The sequence below is a fragment of the Lytechinus variegatus genome, chromosome 16 (genome assembly GCF_018143015.1).
Source record: "Lytechinus variegatus isolate NC3 chromosome 16, Lvar_3.0, whole genome shotgun sequence".
NCBI lineage: Eukaryota > Metazoa > Echinodermata > Echinoidea > Temnopleuroida > Toxopneustidae > Lytechinus > Lytechinus variegatus.
In genome coordinates, this window is record NC_054755.1 from 31493660 (window position 1) to 31514840 (window position 21181).

Genomic DNA, 21181 nt, shown 5'->3' on the forward strand with positions numbered 1-21181 from the left:
ATACCGAGCGGGTGTTTTAAAAAGCTATTCGTAAGTTATGGATTACTTTATGAACGACTGGGGACCAGTGGCGTACCTAGGATTTTTCACAGGGGGGGGGGGCAAATTCGTACGCCAAAAAATTTGACAAGCAAAAAAAATTAAAAAAAAGGTCTTCAACCACAAATATAGTATTTCGTTATAGAAAAAAATGACAAGCAAAAAAGGAGAAAAAAGTCTTCAAGCTCGTCAGGGGAGGGGGGGGGGGCAGGGATACGTCCCTTACATGAGTTGTGACTCGTCAGGGGGGCAGGATGCCCCCTTGCCCCCATCCCCGTATATAGGTACGCTAGTGCTGGTGACCCTTTCTTGTGCTACGTGATATATCCACGTGTACTTGACTTTCTACCTAAGAACATGATCCAATCGTACGTAAATTCATGAGTAACATTCCGAACAGTTTTATGAAACATCCAAATGCTTCTTCAGGTTAGATTGCGTGTAAAAGATGCGGAAAATATTTTGAGTATGCCACTGTATCTGTTCAGAGAAAATATAAAGAAGATAGTAAGATGGTGCTGTATTTTGAAAGTCCATTCAAGGAAAACTCATTGATGCCACCGAAAGGCCGGGGATAGTGAATGATGCAGGTCACTGATGGCGGCAGAGACAGGGGATGGGGTAGCTAAGGGGGGGGGGGGTGAATTACTGCTCGTATATTTTTAACAACCCAAGAGGAAGGAAAATTTAAAAAGAAAAATCGCATGGGGGAGAAGGAGGACAGAAGAGTATCATAATGGTGTCTTGGTTGACGCAACTGCCTGTATGATAATACCACGATTTTATTTCTTTAATAGAAAGTGGTCACCTTTATAGACCCCCTGCCCCCACCGTCGGAATACCGTGACACCCCCCCCCATCGATCATGCCGATGCTGATGCTATCCCTGGTTTATCATACTATTCAGGGTGGGGTGGGCGTCTTTTGAAGAATGACCCATATAATGTTCCTTGTAGTTGTCTGATGACGAGCAAGGCGGATGAAGATAAGCGGTTGGATGCACGGATAAATACTACATAAAGTGCACTGCAAAAACACCGGTGTTAATAAACACCAGTCTGGTATCTATATCGGTCCACACCAAAGAAGTGTTGAAACAACACCGGTTAAGAATCAAACATTGATTGAATTGAAGAAATCAAACCGATTTGGGTTTAACACTAATTGGTGTTGATTAAATGTCAAATTGCAGTTAGCCTAACGCCAAACCGGTGTTATTTCATTACCTCTCTGGTGTTGAACGATATAGATTCTAGGCTGGTGTTGAATTAACACCGGCGTTTTTGCAGTGTGGTCTTATTTAAAAATTTCAGCCTAGAATTAGTCATGCGAAAGAATATTTTGATTATTAAACAAATTACACGGGGTTAAAATGCGTCTGGTGTCATGTGCGTTGTTTGCTCAACATTACTGACATTTCATATTCATTTTCATCATCACATAATATAATGTTCACGACTCTCATGAGTTTTCACCCCTTTTTTAAGAACTACAAAATTAATGAATATGAAATTTGTAATTTTCCATTCCGTTGTGAATTAAATGTATAAACAACACATTGTAGAGCGATTAATAATTGCATGCACGCAACATGAAAGGGGAGGGAATGGATGTCATGGTAAATTACATTATATGATACATGCCCTATCATTGACGGTGGATATAAAGTAATATCTAATGAATGAAGATGGACAGAAACAGAAGATTACACCGGGGTGCCGGTCCCCGTTCACATAAGTTATATTTCCAATTTAGTGATCACTAGAGGGGGGGGGGGGGGCACAGCCAGCTCGTGCACCTCCTCCCCCCCTTCTGAGAGGCATAATTGAAATATGTAATGTAAAAATGCCGTTAAAACACAAGTGTGCCTACCCCCTTTGAAAGTGAAGAACTTTTTTTTTGGGCTTTTCCAAATGTGCCCCCTCTTTTGGAAAATCTTGGACCCGTCCCTGGTTTTGATGCTACTCCAAACATAAAAAAAAACAAATTTGTTGTATTTTATTATTTTGGATGTGGATTGAGCCCCGTGTAGAACGAAATGCTTGAATGGAATTAGTTGTGTGCGACCAATTTCACAAACATACCGGTCCCTTACATACAGATTACGAGGACGGTAATTATTATGACGTAACAAGTGGCGCAATGAGCCAAACATTTTGACACGGGTCAACATGGCGTATGAGGAAAAATTCTAAAATAAGTCGCAAAAGAGCTAAGATTTTGACTTTCAGCAGTGAATATCAAATTTTGCGATGGATTTTTACATAATACTATGTAAATAATATAATATCTCACAATTTCTCTTTCCTTTTCTTTTCTCCTTTATTTTTATTGGCGAAGGATTTTTTTTTTTTTTTTGGGGGGGGCTGGAGTTAAATGCCTCCTTCCAGTTCGCCGCGGCCTTCCGCCAGTGATGGCAATATTTTGCCATTAAAAACCTTTCACTCAAAATGATCGCTCTCTGTGATTACTTAAATTCGCTTTGAATCTGCTGTGAGTTTCATATCCGAATGTCGAGGTTTCTCGCAATGATGGCCACAGAGCATGGAGAATGTTGTTTCAGTGTCACCGGTATATTCGGTGTGAATATAGCTCATGTATATGCTGACCCAGATAATAAAGGGAAGGGCTATTTCCAAGATGACACCGATGATGCCAGTTTTGTCACGTGACACCAGTCTGCATTCCATTGTCTGATTGATGATCCCAGGTTGTGAAATAGATAGCTATATCACGCAGTCACATGGTGTACAAAGTGGGGCTTGGGCCATGGACTCCCCCCCCCCCAAAAAAAGGGGGAGGGTTGAGAAAGTAAAGGAAAATAAAAATGGGTGAAAACGATATCATTTTTGGATGAAAAATATGATGTAAAAGTTCTTCTAAAAATCAGAGTTTATTTGTATTAAAAGGTCAAGATGTTAGTTTGTTCGTTTGTTTCACTCGCTCGCAGCTTTTTATAAATTTTGCGTCATACGCTATATTTGGTCCCCTCAAAATTTTTGGTTCAATATACTATACTGCAAGTCACACGGTGTTGTGATTGGATGAGGTGGTTAAGATGGCAGGGGTGGTGGCGCCGTGGGTATAACATAAACGGGTCGGTTTAAAATGACATAGGCGAGTTCTCTTTACTTTTACGTCAGATTTGAAGAAAGAGAGAGAAAAAATGGATTTTGAAAAAAAAAATGATTTGAATTGAATTGATTTTGTTAACAAATCCTAGTGCTATCAAATACATTTGCATGAAACGTTAGATTAAACAAAAAGCATTTGGTTAGTAGAGCTAACAAATAGAAACATGCTATGAGCGTTCTTTTTACTCTCGGACAGAATATTTCTTTTTAGTTCATGTACCCACACTCTGCTTCCCTTTGGTTAAATGTTATTGTTTAGCTTGTAAGTAATTATTTTATCTATTTTCTTTTTAGTTCCTCGTATGAATTTAAATTTATTGTATGGTATTGATATGAATGTATTTATTGTATGTTATTCACTAGTCCTCTGTAATCTGGAGTTCAATACCAGCCACGCCCCTTTGTGAGAACAGACTTTGTTAAGAGGCCTGGTGGGTGTTTCATAAAGCTGTTCGTAAAGTTACGAACGACTTTACGCACGACTGGAACATGTTCTTAGGTCATAAATCAATTGCATAGGGATATCACATAGCACAAGAAAGGATCACCAGTCGTGCTTAAAGTCATTCGTATCTTACGAACAGCTTTATGAAACACCCACCTGGTATAGGACTATCCTTATATATCTGTATGTTTACAGAATTTTATGCAAATTAGACCAAACAAAAAGGTTGGAAGTTTATCAACCACTTAAATACAAGTGAAAAGGGGGCTTTGCATTCTTTATGAGAAAGGGAAAAAAAGTTTGCTCAAAAGGTTTTGACAAAAAACACATTTAATTGTTTTAACCATTGAGAACCATTGGTTCTTTTTGAGTGTTTGAACTGCACTGTGTGGATCTATGCGCGTCATTTGGAAAACGAGTATTATGTAATCGGTGCGAGTCTAGAGCAAAGAAACGAAGGTTCGGCTGTCCATCCATGAATGAAAGTTGACTCTGAGGCGGAAAAGTAAACATTAGTTTCCAACCAAACTGCTATCTTTCATTTCCTTGCAATGAAAACATGATACACAATTTTCAAAAATATTTCAAGAGTATGAATCTCTGGTAGCTGAATGAAATAAAAATCATGATTTAAATCCGTTGAATTATGATAATTCGATCGCAGGAAAATATTTTCTATCTTTGGAAATTTGGAAAAGATTGCAAGATGCGCCTTACATAAGGCTATAGTAAGATATTTTATCAGGGCAGAAGGAAGTTTTATGAAGTAAAAATACTAATTGAGTCCATTCACTTACATCACATGTGTGTGGTTGACATAAGGTAGTGCTTTTATCACGTTGTTTCTGGAGTTATGAGGAATTATGGGTAAATTATGAGAAGCAGAAAATACGAAATGTGTTAGGCCTACCTATCAAAAAATGGTCAACGGAGCTGTCCTGTGTATAGCTTTTTTTGCCGAATCTCACCAGAAGCAAGGCTGTCTGCTCCACGGACTACAAATGGTTACTAACAATGTCATCACTGATCAAGATATAATATATTATTACCTTCAGTTTTAATTCCATCTTGTGACAGAATGCATATACAATAATTTTATTGGATCTTGATGGTAATGATTCATTGACTGCAACTTATCTGTATCATCATCACTCCACTCTCGAATGGTCAGCATCACCGACACATCGTCGTCGCAATCATCATTCGGCACCGCCTTTGCCGCCGTAGCAGTTATGTCGTATTGTCGTCATCATCATCCTCATCGTCAACACCGTCAAATTTCGAAATACGAATGAGTGAGCCCCTCTACAGCCAGAAAACTGATAACACCACGATCAATCGTATGTGCATTTGATTTGTTTGCCTGCCAGTGTAAGCATAAGAAACAGCATCTCTTTAAAAAAAATTGGATTCTGCCTCCACTTCGACAACGACAACGAGTACGATGCCGAAGGTTGAATTATCAGTTTCTTCTCAGTTCTGCATCCTGCTGATCGTCCAGGTCCTCGTCTCGGTGGTCATCATCGGGACGATAACATACATGAGTCAATCAAGAATAACTCCAGGTAATGTCAGGTTCGATTTATATTCAGGGAAAACGGGGTGTTTGTGCTAAAGTTATTTGGTCTTTTATGCATTATTTCAGTGAAAAAGTTATGACATCACAATGAATGTGTAAAAAAAATGGTGATGTAACATCATACCCCAAATGTTTTTTTTTTCATAAAAAAGGGGCAGAATCAGGATATCTCGAGAGGTAAGGGGCAACGTCGGGAAAAAATTTAACTGGAATATGTCGAAGCAAATTGCTTTTTAATTTTTTTTCCTCCACATCCTTTTTACCTTTTCATTTTGAAAAAGCAAAAAGGGGTGTTCGGTAGCCCCTCTTCGCTTGTATTGTTTTCAATGGGTGTCATAAGACAATAGAAATAAATGAAGCTCATTAATTTTTGAAAAGGATTGGTTAAAATGATCAATTTTGTTAGAATGTTGGTGAGTGTCCGTCCAACTCCCTCAAAATCACGATAATACTCAGTTCACAAAATTATTGGTAAGAATCATCAAAATTTTTGACAATTATTTTTGATCGAACACAATCATATACCAACAGATAAGTTATTTGACAATTATAAATCTCATTTCATAATCCAGGGGTTGGAAATTGCAATTCAACTAAAAAAATAATGAAAGAGGAAATCATCAGATCGCCGATTCATATTTATAACAATGATACAAGTATTTCACCTTAAAAGTAAGACGAAACCCCTCCGCTCATTTTTTTTATGAAAAATCATTTCGATAATTTTTAATGCCATATTGCTGTTTAATTCAGATTCGCCATCGAATTGATCATTACCAGTAATAAAGTGGAACAGTCTGATAATTTACAATTCCGCTGAAAAAATGAACTTTTAGTAAATCTTAATCATTGTAGTATTTCCTTTGTGATATTTATGTCATGTACCTTAATTTCCTTTTCTAATCCTTTGGCGTAATTACATGTAATATTATTCCCGTTATCATGGTTATTGTAATGATTACCTATATATTTCTTTATCCGCAGTTTATAATGATTTCAACAGGCTTATGGAAGAATGTTAGTCCATGCAATAAAAGATTACGAAAGAAAATATGAAAAATGTAAAAAAGTATTGAAATTTTTTGAAATTGTATTACTCGATAAAGGTTTCTTCGAAATGTGCATACTTATAATGTGAAAGAGCCCTCAACTTGACTCAATAACTCACTCTTGGACCAGAATTATTTTCAGTAGAAATAAAAAATCGAATCTTTGATCACTTTCCACAGTACTAGAAGAAATGGAATTCGAGAAAAGAAAGGAGACTCCTCCTTTCTCAAACAGAATGCAAATGCTGTGTCAACTCTATCAACAATCACTTGGGAAAACAAAAAAGGAAGCTTAGGCTTTTGTTGTAAGAGGGACAGCAAATATGGGATTGTCCTTTCGGAATATACAGAGGGCGCAAATACAACAGAAGGATCATTCCCATTCAACTGTCTTTAGAGTTAATAAACTTTTTTTTCCTTGCTAGATTTTCGAGGAAAGAATGTCGACCCATTCCAATGCCATCATTATCTATTGTCGACCGTGTTATATTTCCTCATGGAGAACCCATTTTTTTATTATGTATTTTTTTTTGCCCGGGTCTTCGTAATGAGGTAAAAGTCGTATGCTTAATGCATGGACTTACTTGTATAGGCCCATGGTTAATGTTTTAATAATGCCCTTCAACATTTTAGTCTTAGGGATCGTTGGTCCTTTGAACAGGTTTCTCTCTCTCCTTCTCTCTCTATCTCTCTCTCTCTCACTCACTCTCTCTAACTTGGTCTTCTTTACTTTTAATACTGGCAGGTCCATTCCAGTCGGATGATGGGAAAAATAGCCCGCCCTCTATAGGCAATTACCAACTTCTCATTCAAAACGCAGCTGGCCATGGTCGTAGCCAGACGCGCGTTCAAGATGGAAATGGCAATGCGTTGGCTGGTCATAATCTTCAGAAGTTCAAGGACATCGTCGATTCTCAGATACAAAAACGACCAACACTAGATAAGGCCGATTCAACGATGAAAGTTGATACATCGCCTGTACACAACAAGTTTGTGATACTTACATCAGTGAATGCAGAGTTTGTTGACATCGCTGAGAACTGGCTGGAGAGTCTCCGACGTCTGGGAATCCGCTACAACGTTACTGTGGTGGCAGAAGACAAGGACACCTACAAGTATTTCAGTATCAGAGCCAACAGGGAATTCCGGGTGCTTTATCAGAAGCAGTATGCCTTCAACTTCACCCGGCGGTACGGTCCTGTCATGATGTACCAGGAACTGATTCGTCGCAGGACCGTGTATATCAGGACCTTGCTAGAGCAAGGTCATGACGTGTTGCTGGTGGATGTTGACACGGTCTGGATCAAGAACCCGCTCGATCTGATCCTGGGGGAGTACGCTCTCTACGACATGTGGCTTGCTCAAGGTTACGAAAACCATATACCATGTCCCTGTTTCATGTACATGAAGTCAAACTCCGATGTTATTGTCATGGTTAAGGAATGGGTCAAGCGATTGGAAAATCAACGGGGAAGGACATTGGAGTCGGATCAGGTTGCTTTGACGAAAGTTCTGCCCCTCTTTCCGGATATTCCGATCAAGAGGATGAGCTTTGAAAAATTCCCGACTGGCAAGCATTACTTCGATAGGGCATGGCTCGCGCTTCATAAAAATGAGGTTTATGTTGCTCACGGGAACCATCTTGGGCGTCATGATGGAAAGAAAAAGAAGCTGAAAGAGTTTGGCCTTTGGTTACTCAATTCTTAACCAACAACTATGATATTCTATTTGAGATATTAAGTTTGTAAGCATTAGCGGTGCTACGGGGGGGGGCAGGCAACGATCGCCCTATAAAATCTTGAGTAGTGAAAATGAGATGAGAATGTAAATAAATAAAGGAGGGCCTAGAGAAGACAGAAGAGAGTAACAAAGAGAGGTTTAGATCTTTACGTCGTGATACTCTCTATATATTCCCCTGGAATTAAATAAAAAAAGAAAAGCTAAATAGATAGTTATTTACTCCCATAAAAATACCCGACCTGGCGCCATCTCTGGATTTAAATTATTGGTTCTTTTGAAAAAGAAATAATTCTATCATTGAAAATTAATGTATATGAATATATGTTTTTCCCATTTTCTTTCTTTTCATCATTATGTATTGGTCAACATTGTGTTTCTGAATCTCGAATCATTTTTATAATGAAAGAATAAGTAAGCGATGACGTCACAAAAAAGGGATTAAGCATTTCGGCGTTTTTGATTGCATACATATTTTGGTAGAGCATGATGAAATATCCCCACTACCAAAATTTAGTGGGAATCGGTCCATGGGGACCCCATGAAAACATAATTAGCCTCATTGGCCCGTATTCTGAAGTCAGGTTTAACTTAGACCATGGTCTAACTCTGTGCTAAAATTATGGGAAGCCAAAAGTGACAAAATTTTTATTAAGTTGTATGTTTCTAATTTTTCACTGTGCTCTTTCCTGATTCATCGATGGTGAAGACAATCATCTATTTATACTTCCTAGACAATTATAAATGATTTGAGAGCCGAATGAGCTGATTATGATATCTTTACTATTAGTGATTTATGTAGCAATTGGCTTTCCATACTTAAACCACAACTTTAAACCTGAGTTTGAGTTAAACCCGACTTCAGAATACGGGCCATTGAAGTCAGTGTATTGTTGGCATGGCTCTAAATGTTCAGGAACCAGGCCAATAATACATTGACTTTAATGGGGCTAATTACGTATTCATGAGGTCATATCTCAGGCCCCCATGGACCGATTTTCACCAAATTTGGGTTGTGGGGGCTTGGGGCTTTTCATCATGCTCTACTAAAATATGATATAAAAACCGCTGATATGCAAAAAGTGGAAATTGATGACGTCACACATCGGTACTCTGTTGTTTCTGGCATCTTATTGGTAACTTTTGGAAACAAATTGCTTCCCGTTATCATGGTTATTTTGAAGTAAAAATGGATGTATGACACTGTTACCTGATTATATCAATGTCAATGCATACGAATGATTTTTGTTTTGTTTTGAAGAATGCTTTTAATTATGTTTCATATGGCCTACCTGTATTGTACTCAGTTTGAGGTAAAAAAAATATATGATTTTTGTAAGAATATTAAAGATTAGTTGAATACACTGTTAATTGTATCTAATCAACACGAATCATGATCTTCAGTATTGCGAGAGATAATGGTGGATGAATAATAAAAAACTCTACACCGAGCATAATTTTACTCAATATTTGGTAGAAAGAAAAACATGCATGTTTGCAGGGTATTTTTTTTTGTTTAACCCATGATTTATTGGGCTATTTCCAACGAACATGCATGTTCTCATTTTACCCAGTGTTGGGTAAACTATTTTAAGAGTGTAGAAAAGCACATCACTAGACCCGAAACCAGGGCCCCTTTTTACAAATAGTTGAGTCGGAAATGAGGATTCCTGGGGGGCGTTTCATGAAAGGACTTGTCGGACGTTTTATCCGACAAGTCCCAGTTTATCCGACAGTTACCATAGGAACAGTGCCTCTCAGCCAATCAAAATCATGGAAAGATGTCAGATCTGACAACTTGTCGGATGAAAATATTGATGAAACGCTCCCCCGGGCACCATCGGAATATATTTTTTAACCAACTTTTTTTGGGCATTGCCTGAAGTGTCTAGTTAAAGGGGAAGTTCACCCTGACAAAAAGTTTATTGTAAAAATAGCAGAAAAAATAATAAAAAATATTGCCGAAGGTTTGAGAAAAATTCACCAAATAATTAAAAAGTTATTAGAATTTCAATTATTTGATTTGTGACGTCATATGCGAGCAGCATTCCTACATAGCGAATGGTAAAAAATCAATGAAATGTCATTTTCTCAGAAAATTGAGAATGGTTTTCACTGTAACTTTTGTATATCAATAGACAAATCATTTCACACCCGATCATGATAAGAAAACAAAATTAAGTCATCAGGAACCATACAAAATTTGAAATTCATGCATTTTATATTACATAACACATGGGGCAGCTGCTCGTTTATGACGTCACAAATCCAAAATTTTGAACTCTAATAACTTTCTTACTCTTTAACGGATTTTCCTCAAACCTTCACCAATATTTTTTACAATTTTTTCTGCTATTTCTACAACAAAGTTTTCTTCAGGGTGAACTTCCCCTTTAATGACTCTTGATGATTCCTTTGCCAAACCGTGTCCCATGCATAGAGTCCAATGCGTTTCAAAATTGGCAATTTGGGCGGCCATCTTGGATTTGTCATGAAAATCAGTTATTTTCATATTTTTTGCACAGACAATGGGAACATCTTTCATGAATGCACTTTTCCCTATATGAATTCGATAGTAGAAATTGATTGCTATCGTTTTCTGGACTGTCCGGTTAATATTTCTTTTTTTTTTTAAATTGGATTTATGCCGACATTTTCGTGTTTTTTTTGTCGAAAAGTTGCACGTGCATTGATATCTATCTGTTTTACGTGGATCGTAAACATCAACAACTAAAGCAAAATATTAGCATTTGTCACTAAAGGTGATAAATTAACGAGAAAACAAGAACATTTTCATGAACAATCTTACAAAAATCTCAAAATACTTCCACTCTTCTAGAATTAGTTTTTGTTCCCTAAATGATCACATTATCCACATCATGATCTGGGACATGCGAATTAATTCAATGGAGGTCTATAGTGATTAACGGGGAGGGGGGGGGGGGGGTGGCCAACACTCTTGATAGGTTTCAAGCAGGACTTTAAAAGGTCAAGTCCACCCCAGTAAAAAGTTAATTGGAATACATAAAGTAACATCAAACAGATATCATATGGACTATTTTACAGGAGTCGGATGTAAAAAAAGTTATTTTTTAATTTTCACTAATTTTGCAAATAACAATAAAACGCATACCTACAGTGATATGCAAATGAGAGAGTTTGTGATTTTACCATTTATTTGGAATGTTTTGCAGATTTGATCAAGAAGCATCTTCATCATTAACAATAGGTTGAACCCATCGTAATCTTGCATATTCAAGGAGGAATAAAATCCTGTTTCACATTATGAGGAAAAATAATATATGTCATGAAATGAAATACAAAATAAATATAGTTAGTGGGTGGTGTCAGTCCCTGGTCTCATTTGCATACAGACCGGGATGTGCACAGAATTGTTTTGTGATGAAATTAAGATCAATTAGAAAACGTCTTAATTATCTTAACATCCAATTTCGATGAGATCTTCTGTTATGCTTGTTTGATTGTCCTCTCTTTATTAAAACCAAACTATTGCTGAAAGTGGACTAGAGCACTAGGAGAGCTTAACGGGAAGTTATCCATTCGGTGTAAACATTGCCATGCGCAAAAATTTTTGCGGGGGGGATGCGCAATTTAAAGAAAAAGAAACTCGAAAGCGGCGAAGCCAAGCGACTTAGTTTGTCATTAGGGTGCTTTCGCATTTTACAAAGAGAATCTAAAATATTTCGTGCATACTTTTGGTGAATTTTGTGAAAACGTTCAGCAAAAGTATGTAAGTTTTCACGATTTCGGGGGGGGGGGGGCTGCCCCTGCCCCCTCCCGCAGCGTGCAGACACGTGTGTAAACTTTGATTGTATAGCGTCGTTGTGACCGCCTGTACACGCCGCTTATGTTTTTATTATCCTACAGTAATAACAAACAAGTATGAGGAAGTAATCTTTCATTTCAAGTGGCCAATTTTTATTTATTGCTTGGAAACAAGGATTTTAATATCACATGTTATCTGTAAACATTAACACGGAAAAGATTGACATATTCAATATGTTCACCCTGTCACCTATAAGAGCGTTTGACAGCCAAGTATTTTAAGGAGAAGTTCATCCTGAAGAAAGGTTTGTTGTAAAATAATGAAAAAAATATAATAAAAAATATTGATTGAGGCAGTCACGGTGGCGGATCGTGACCCGGAGGAGACAAAGCATTGGAGGGGCACAGCATTGTTCACTTACAATACAGTGCCCCTCCAATACTTTGTCTCCTCGTGTCACGGTCCGCCACTGGATTAAGGTTTGAGGAAACTCCATTAAAGAACGAAAAAAGTGATTAGAATGTTAAAATTTGGATTTGTGACGTCATAAACGAGCAGGTGTCCCAAATGTTAATTCATTCTTAATGGTTCGTGATTACTTATTTTTGTTTTCTTTTTTTAGGAACGGGTGTGGAATGCTTTGTGTATTGATATACTAAAGGTACAAAAAAAAACATTCTCAATTTTCTGAGAAAATGACATTTCATTGATTTTTTATCATACGATATGTATACTTTCCTATAGGAAAGTTGCTCGCATATTATTAACGTTCTAATAATTTTGTTAAATTATTCAATAAACTTTTCGTCATAGAATGGACGCATCTGCATACTTACATGTATGTAGTAAGCGATTTTCTTTACTCTTCAGAAATATTATCAATAATAAATTGACAGCATTATGATGATTGTTTAGACAACTTGCAAGCGTGGGCGATATTGTTTGCTTTTCACATACAATACTAAGAAAACAAAATTGCCTTTTATATCAGAGTTTATGGTGCCCTTGTTGTTCCCAGGACAGGTTTTTCCTGGGATGAGGATTCCCCTATTTACATTTATCATCTATTCAATACAAGATTATTTCATGTGTGTGTAATAAAATTTGGGGAGAGGCTTCAAGACCTGAACGTGAATTCTTGGAAAGGGACTTCCAAGGCAGGAGACTTTGGAAAGTTGGGTTCCCCTCTCCCGATTTCCTTGACATAATTAGTATAAAGTGCCTCCCCCGGTGTTGAAATTTGAAGAAAAAAGACTCAGTAATCAGGCCAAACACCAAAACAAGCCCATCCAACCAACCAAACAAGCCCAACCAACCATATCAAGCACAACCATCGATAACAAGCCCATTCAACTAACCAATGCAAGCCCATCCAGCCAACCAAAACATGACTAGCAACCAACCATATTAAGCCCAAACAACCATGACAAGCCCATCTAGTCAACCCGAACAAGCCCAGCCAACCAACCATATCAAGCCAATCCAACCAGCCAATGGAAGCCCATCTAACCAACCAAACAAATTTAAGTTCACCTTGTACATCATTACCAAATACAAAATAAATCAAATATACATCGTAATAAACAATACTAATACATATCAATTGTAATTACAATTCATCTACAAACAACATGTAAAATTTTGTACAAAAATATTAACAACAGCTTGAATGGAAATGAGGGGATTCTCTAAAAGAACTGCTTGCAGAGCGTGGATCCCTATGATCATAACCAACCAATCACAACAAGCCCATCCATTCAGCCAATGAAAGCCCGCCCCACCAAACAAAAACAAGTTAATTTGGAACGTCAGTCATCATAAGTAATTACAAATCAAGTGCGCATCAAATGCAAAAATACAAATAATTGTCAATTATAATTACAGACAAATTACAATTTTTTTTACAGTTGTATTAATAAGTTCTTGCTTGGAAATGAGGGCCACTAAAAGTCCTGCTTGTAGAGCATGGATCCACATGATAATAACCAATTAACCAAACATATCAAGCCCATTAACCAACCCATCAGCACAAGCCCATCTAACCAATACAAGCCTATGTACATTGATCAAAATTTTTGCTCGCTCATACCTTTTATACATTTTGCTCTGTGTGCCATGTCTGTCGCTTAAGTATTGTTCCATTATATCGAAAGTTTGCTATGCCTTGACCTTTTCGCATACATTCGTAATTCCGAAGCTTCGCTATTCCGAAGGTTCGGATAGTCCGAAGGTTCGATATTCCGAAGGTTCGTATTTCCGAAGGTTCGTTAGTCCGAAAACGAAAGGCCGTTCGTCATTCCGAAGGTTCGTTAGTCCGAAAACGAAATGATGTTCGTCATTCCGAAGGTTCGTTAATCCGAAAACGAAATAAGGTTCATAATTCCGAAGGTTCGTTAGTCCGAGAACTAAATGATTAACGAACCTTATTTCGTTGGACTAACGAGCCTTCGGAACAACGAACCTTATTTCGTTTTCGGATTAACGAACCTTCGGAACAACGAACCTTATTTCGTTTTCGGATTATCGAACCTTCGGAATAACGCCACAAATGTTCGGATTAACGAACATCGAGGTATAGGCAATTTACGTGTTTCGGAATTACGAACCTTCGGTCGTCAATAAAGAACCTTCGGAATTACGAAGTGTAACCGACCTTTCGAGGTTTTCAGGCCTTGGCCTTCGCCACAAAGCAGAAATTTTTACAGAGCACTTTTTTAAATTAATTTGTAACTAAACAAACATAATGAAAGTTCGATTTCCGAGCTATTATTTCCTTTATATTTTGACTTCAAAATTTGATAGATTAAGCTCCATATTGAGCAGGACATGTAAATCACCTAACTGAATGCGAGCTCGAAGTGTGAGCGAAAGTTCTATAAAGTGACATGAAAGATTGATAAAATTATTTTCCAAGTCTTCCCCTCATCTTATTTTATTTACTTGTCTTCCTTTTTTTATGTTTCCCCTTCTTTTTTTTTATCCCCCCCCATTTTTTTTCTTTTTGCTCCTCCAACTATACGACAAACGTTTCCGTCTTAAAGCAGCCCAATTGCAGTTGGTTCGAGCTTCTCATGACATTAATGCAAATTTCATATGCATCATTGATAAACAGCAGTTACTAATCATACCAGTTCACGAAAAACCGAAAAAAGTAAGAAAATGAAATATTTCCAAAAATCCCTTGTTAAAATAGCGCGAAGTTGTGATTTGTGAGGAAAATTTATCGTTTATTCTGAGATCGAAATTGACTTTTTTTCCGTTTACACATAAATGACAATAAAAAAAACCCCCTTATTTACAACACAAACTACTCTCTCCGCATGAAGTTTTTTTCTTCTATTCGCGTAATTTTATATCATCAATGAAGTGAGTGAGTCAAACATTTGTCGAAGTGATCGACGAGTGTGTATTCGTGTGCGTATATGTTTATTTCGAAGTCCTCAAGGAATATTTAAAAATCTGCAGCTGAATGTAATTTAAATTGCAACATCGTTTGCGATAATCGATGGGGAGCGACTTTTCGACAGTTGGGAATCGGTTGTGGCCATCGACTCCTTGCGGATTTGTAATCGCTTCATGGTGGCAGTCTGATCCGTGCTGACATTACTTGATCCATTCTCTTGGACCCTTGCCTTCTTCAGCAGATGGCGTTTTAGGGAATGACAACATGCAAATGCCTCCATAAATGCCTGTCGGTACCTCGGGTTGGTGAATGCATACACGAATGGGTTGATGGCCGAATTGATGTAGGAGAAGATACGGCATGTCCAGAGAATCTGTTCCTCATGATTGATGACGAAACTGCTGTCCGTAACAGCCTCCAATATGCCGATAATCATCGAGGCGAACGAAAAGATCTGTAGCGGAGCGAGGCAAATGAAGAATATGATGCCATTTACAACGAGCATACGCACTACCTGGTCACGTATCCGTACTCTACGTGCGACAGAAGACGCAAGGTGATTTTCGCGTGCAACTACGCGCGTATTAACAGCGCGTATGATAAACACATACATAAGGAGGTTAAGAACCAAGACGACGAAAAACGGTATTGTTTGCATACCGTTGCTGAAATAAGCATACGTGACAGACAATGGGCGGCAGGTGGCGAATATTTTTGGTAAGGAGTTGTACTTTTCAATATCCGGCCAATTCAAACAACTCCGGGTCCAGTTTGCCCATGCTGGAATGAGGATTGCTGCGAAAGCAATTGCCAGTAACCACGCCGCCGCTATGGTCCGGATCGTTCGTTTATTCCCACTGATAAGCCGGTGTTGGACAGGTCGACACACTGCGTAGTACTTCTCGAGGGTGACCAGAGTAACCAAAAAGATGGAGCCATAGAAGGAGAGCTGTACGAAGAAGTTGACGAGCACGCATCCGACTGGCTTCAGGTTGAACTGATCATTGTAAATTGGGGACGCTGCATAACGGCCCAGCTTTTCTCCAACTGCACAACACAAAAACATGATGTCCGCGACGGCCAGATTGAGGAGGTAGAAGTTGGTGACGGTACGCATGCGACGGATGCGCGCTACGACGAAAATGAAGGCAATATTGGATATGGCGCCGATGGCCCAAATAATCGGCATGATGACGGTGATGAGGACCGCCTCACCAGGTGGGTAAAGGTATTCGTCTGCATAAGCTACGATCGAATAATTACCCATCTCTAGCGGACATCCATCTCCGTCAGTCATGGCAGAACGATTACTCAACTGTACCTCGTGTATATAAACCACGTCGCCTTCGGTCGACATACAGGATCTTACAAGTAATGCACTGAGAATATACTCTGCGTTCCGTTTTGGTTATATTTCCTTCAAGAGTTGTGCATCCGTCTCTTTCACTCTTTGTGAAACACGCTAACTTCTCCCCATTAAAATGTTAGTTAAATTCGAACAGGTAAATTACAGGATGCGTTCTTTAATGTTGTCACGGAGTACTTCTTCAATTCACTTCCCAACTACTTCCTAAGTTGGGACGAAATTGAATTGATTCGTAAAGATATTTATCCTTTTAGAATTTGACAACGATTCTCATCAGCATAATATAACGCGAAGCAAGTGAATAGGGATAGATTCCTAGGCGGATGGCACACCGTTATCAAGATTGTTCCTTCAGAAGTAATTATTAGAACTAAAGATCATTCATCGCTTCATTTCTGATTCAGCCTCTTTGGAAATCATCCATCCTTTGGTGAGCGGAAAAAGGGAAAATCAAAAGAAGGTCGCTGTCAATCCCAGGTCCACTTAAAGCCTGGATGATACTTTGCCTGAGAAAGAGCAGTGTCACAATTGGTCCTTTATTGACATTGGAAGGAGTAGGTCAACTGGGTACATTTGTATTACCAATGTCCTATTGGGAACAATCCAGTATTATGATCAATTAATTGGGTTGTTTTATAAATACTCGCATTGGATTCTAGAAGATAACAAGTTCACGATGTCATTGAGTTCCTTCAAGAACTGGTAAAATTCAGAATAAGCTCCTCTTTAATGTCTATCGTCGATACAAAACCAATATTTTAGGCGAGGCAAAATATTCAAGGCTGATCCGTAAAGTGCGGATGAAAAACAATGTCTTTGATAATTCCTCGTCTTGAAGACTGTCTTCCAGATTCCTCTTGGGCAGCATATTTTCCTTTCCTAACTAGAAGCGAAGAATCGATCATTTGAATGCCAAGCAGCTATAATTTACCACTCATATATATGCATAACAATATAGCAGCTAGGATATCAACACCCCTCACATGCCCGATGCGACGTTATATGTGACGTCACATATTTGGGCGGAGTTCAAAAGGCGTAATGATAACATTGCAGTGCGAATTCATCGTTTAATTATGTCTACGAATTTATAAAGAGGCGGTGCTACTGTGGTTAGGGTGTTAAGCGGCCCAAATATGATTTCTTTATACGATTATTTTTTAACAATGGTAAAAGATGGTAAACGACAGAGCACTCGTAAAAAGAGAGATCTTGGTTGTGTAAATTTATGATACATCACCTGTTATAATATACCAACGATGGCGGTCTCCTGCGTTACTCTGATTTTTCATTTTGCTAGATGAATAACAAAATTTTCATTTATTTCCATTGCTTATATTACGACCACAGTACTTTCGTGAATGCAAAATAGAATGAAATTAAAATTGTTCTTTTATTTCAACTGGGCATAAAACCTCCTGTATGTCGCATCGATCCCCTCGTCAAATATAATTCCACCGCCCTGGGGAGTGTTTCATCAACACCTTTTCCTTGATTATGATTGGCTGAAATGTACTGGTTCTATCTTAACTGTCAGATAAAGTGGGACTTGTCGGCTAAAACGCCGGACAAATCCTTTCGTGAAAATGCCCCCAGCTCTTCAATTTTCGACAGTTCGTACAGGTCATTGGGGTATGCCATGTATGTAGTGATTTCCTGAGCAGTTGGAATGAATGATTAGCGTTGGTATCCCTTGGAATTACACATGTTGTTGAGAAAGTGGGAAATATATGAATTTATCATCTGGTGTATATACTTTCACTCTTCCTGACAGTCCCTCGATATTTTAACCACAGACGTTCATCTGAAAACGCCCATCGTGAGCTTGGACTTCAGTGTTGTGTTTATCTCCGTATATCAGGAAGGAAGATGCATGCTTGGCAAATATTCTGTCTGGATCTTCCTTTTAAATATGCCAAAGGGCGAGAACGCAACCGTTATTGCTAGAGAACGAAAAGGGTTGAAACAGAGAAAGGGGTGGCCGCAGAAAGGGGAAATACCGAGAGAGAAGAAAGTGTTAATTCGTCGGTATAATGTCTAATTACTGTAATGATATAGGCCTGATGATATGACAGGAATGTGATACCATATTGGATATAATATAAATTGGTCATGATAAACAAAGCAACAAGGAAACTCGGTTTTGACAAACAATAGCTCAACCAGTTAGATCAAGCATCTCAACACATATATCTGAAATAAAAAATATCTCTTTATAAATTAGTGAAGCTATGCCCTTAGTCGTTCGTGATTCCGCGTTAGTGATGCAATAATTGGCTCGTCGTTCAAAGAACTGTGACGAATTAGAATCAAATTATTGATCTCAATTTGTGTACTTAAAAAGATAATAATAAATCAATGGTAACACAAGCTATCATTGATTTAAAAATCGACTTTGGTTCGAATCTATAACAATGTAACTAGGTCTGGTTTCAAAAAGTGTTAGCCAGATCAATGGGGCATGCCATTTAACTTGTTTTGCTATTGAATGCCATTGGAAAGCTACTGAAATCCTGTGATCTCATTGGTTAACAGCAAATTCATCAGTGACGAATCCACTGGCAAGACGTTCCGGAACCACTTTCCCGACCTTGCGGATGTTTGTTTTCCAGGACAGCTAGGCGTTGAAGAAATCGGAGAAGTTCTAAACCTAATTTTTAAAATGCGTTTTATTTTCTTAACGTTGTGGGGGAAAGCATATACATACGGGTTGTACAGGAAATTTAATTTTTTAAATAGTAGTAAATAAAATGTTGATGGTACATTTTGGGGATATAGGTTTCAAGGTCTCAGAATTGTTTTACTTAAAGAATAAAGCCTCATGATTTGGGTAGATATGGGCAACTCATAAGGGGGAATCCCTTGCACCCTTGAATGCGAGAAAAGATCATGTCCATAACCATTGTGATATTAAGTGACTATAGTCACTTAATATCATAATGGTTATATAGTGTAATAAGTGAAGAATTTTCAGGGGACGAGATAAAGATCCAAGCGAGCAAAATGTTTTACCTATGTAGTAGTACAAACAAGTCTTAGTTTTTGATATAACAAAAGAAAATGGTCCCTCTCACAGGGGCCGCGGAAATGGTGGTGGGGACTGTATGGTCTTCAGCCTCCCACTTTTTTCCAAAACCGTGTAAAAAGACGTACAAAATGACCATCAGATTGTGATTTGTTTGCATGGTCAGCCCCCCCCCACACACACTTTCAAAACCGTTCCAAAGCTCCTGTCTGATCCCCTTTTCTTTTCTTTCCTTTTCACTTTTATTGGTCGTGAAAATTCTGGGGCCATAGCCCCAACCACCCCACTCATCTGTACGCGAGTGCAAGTTGATTTATTATTTCCTTTGCCATATGTTTTCATATCCGGTTCGTTATCATCACAGTCAAGTGCTTACTTAATGATATCATGGACCTATATAGGTCCATGATGATATTAATTATTATAATGATAATAATAATGATATAAATAATAATGGCAAAGGTGCCAACTAATATTTTTTAACGATATTAGTATTTTTTTCACAATCAAAAGTGACAAATTATTGCAAAATATGTTTTTTGCTGAATTTGATTGGCATGCTTCATATGTGTAATTCATGAATTTTGTAACAAAATATTTTTTTATTTATTAGTGATTCCGTTTTGGTTAGTGATACAATTGACTCGGCGGTCAAAGAACTGCGACGAATTAGAATCAAACAATAACTGGAATTGCTCTCAATTTGTGTAGTTAAGTGATAATAACAAATCAATGGTAACTCAAGCTATCATTTATTTAAAATCAATGGTAACTTAATTGAGTTTGGTTCGAATTTATAACAATAATTTAAAACTGTAAAACGGGACAGTTTTCTCTGTTTGTAAATTGGCCTGGTTTCAAAAAGTGTTAGCCAGATCAGTGGGGCATGTCATTTAACTTGTTTTGCTATTGGATGCCATTGGAAAGCTACTGGAATCATGTGATCTCATTGGTTAACAGCAAATTCAGCAATGAAGAATCCACTGGTAAGACGTTCCGTGAAACGCTTCCAACCCGACCTTGCGGATGTTTGTTCTCCAAGCCAGCTAGGCGCTGAAGACATCGGAGAAGTTATAAACCTACATTTAAAAAAAATGCGTTTTATTCTCTTTATGTTGTGGGGAAAGCATACATACGGGTTGTACAGGAAATTAGATGTTTAAAATAGTAGCAAATAAAATATTGATGGTACATTTTTGGGATATAGGTTTCGAGGTCTCAGAATTGTTTTACTTAAAGAATAAAGCCTCGCGATTTGGGTAGATATGGGCAACTCAGAAGGGGAAATCCCTGGCACCCTTGAATGCAAGAAACGATCATATCCATAACCATCATGGGTCCGTTGCAGAAAGAGTTGCGTTTAAACGCAAGTCAAAAAATCAATCGCAAGTCCCAAATGCTCGCTGTTCATTGGTTGAAAATCAAGTTGCGCATGATTTTTAGAGTTGCGATTGATTGCAACTCTTTCTGCAACGGGCCCCAGAAGTGTAATAAGCGAAGAATTTTCAGAGGATGAGATAAGGATGCAAGCAAGCAAAATGTTTTACCTTTGTAGTGGTACAAAAAAAGTCTTATTTTTTTACATAGCATTAGAAAATGGTCACACACAGGGGCCGC

General features: G+C 38.0%; 2 protein-coding genes across 2 annotated transcripts; one reads left to right on the forward strand and one right to left on the reverse strand.

Moving 5' to 3' along the window:
• Nucleotides 1–4577: 4577 nt before the first annotated feature.
• LOC121429894 (UDP-D-xylose:L-fucose alpha-1,3-D-xylosyltransferase MGP4-like) lies at nucleotides 4578–8439 on the forward strand. Its single transcript, XM_041627154.1, has 2 exons — nucleotides 4578–5183; nucleotides 6992–8439. The coding sequence occupies exons 1-2, from the start codon at nucleotides 5063–5065 to the stop codon at nucleotides 7951–7953; spliced, it is 1083 nt and encodes a 360-aa protein (XP_041483088.1). The 5' UTR covers nucleotides 4578–5062; the 3' UTR covers nucleotides 7954–8439.
• A 6344-nt stretch (nucleotides 8440–14783) lies between these two features.
• LOC121429962 (cholecystokinin receptor type A-like) lies at nucleotides 14784–17109 on the reverse strand. The gene has a single exon (XM_041627233.1). The coding sequence runs from the start codon at nucleotides 16528–16530 to the stop codon at nucleotides 15247–15249; it is 1284 nt and encodes a 427-aa protein (XP_041483167.1). The 5' UTR covers nucleotides 16531–17109; the 3' UTR covers nucleotides 14784–15246.
• Nucleotides 17110–21181: the final 4072 nt, after the last annotated feature.

What these genes read in the sequence shown, in the direction of transcription:
- LOC121429894 (XM_041627154.1), top strand. Translation starts at nt 5,063, where the DNA reads ATGCCGAAGGTTGAATTATCAGTTTCTTCTCAGTTCTGCATCCTGCTG. An exon ending in TCAATCAAGAATAACTCCAG is followed by an intron (nt 5,184 to 6,991) that starts GTAATGTCAGGT and finishes TAATACTGGCAG; the next exon opens with GTCCATTCCAGTCGGATGAT.
- LOC121429962 (XM_041627233.1), bottom strand. Translation starts at nt 16,530, where the DNA reads ATGTCGACCGAAGGCGACGTGGTTTATATACACGAGGTACAGTTGAGT.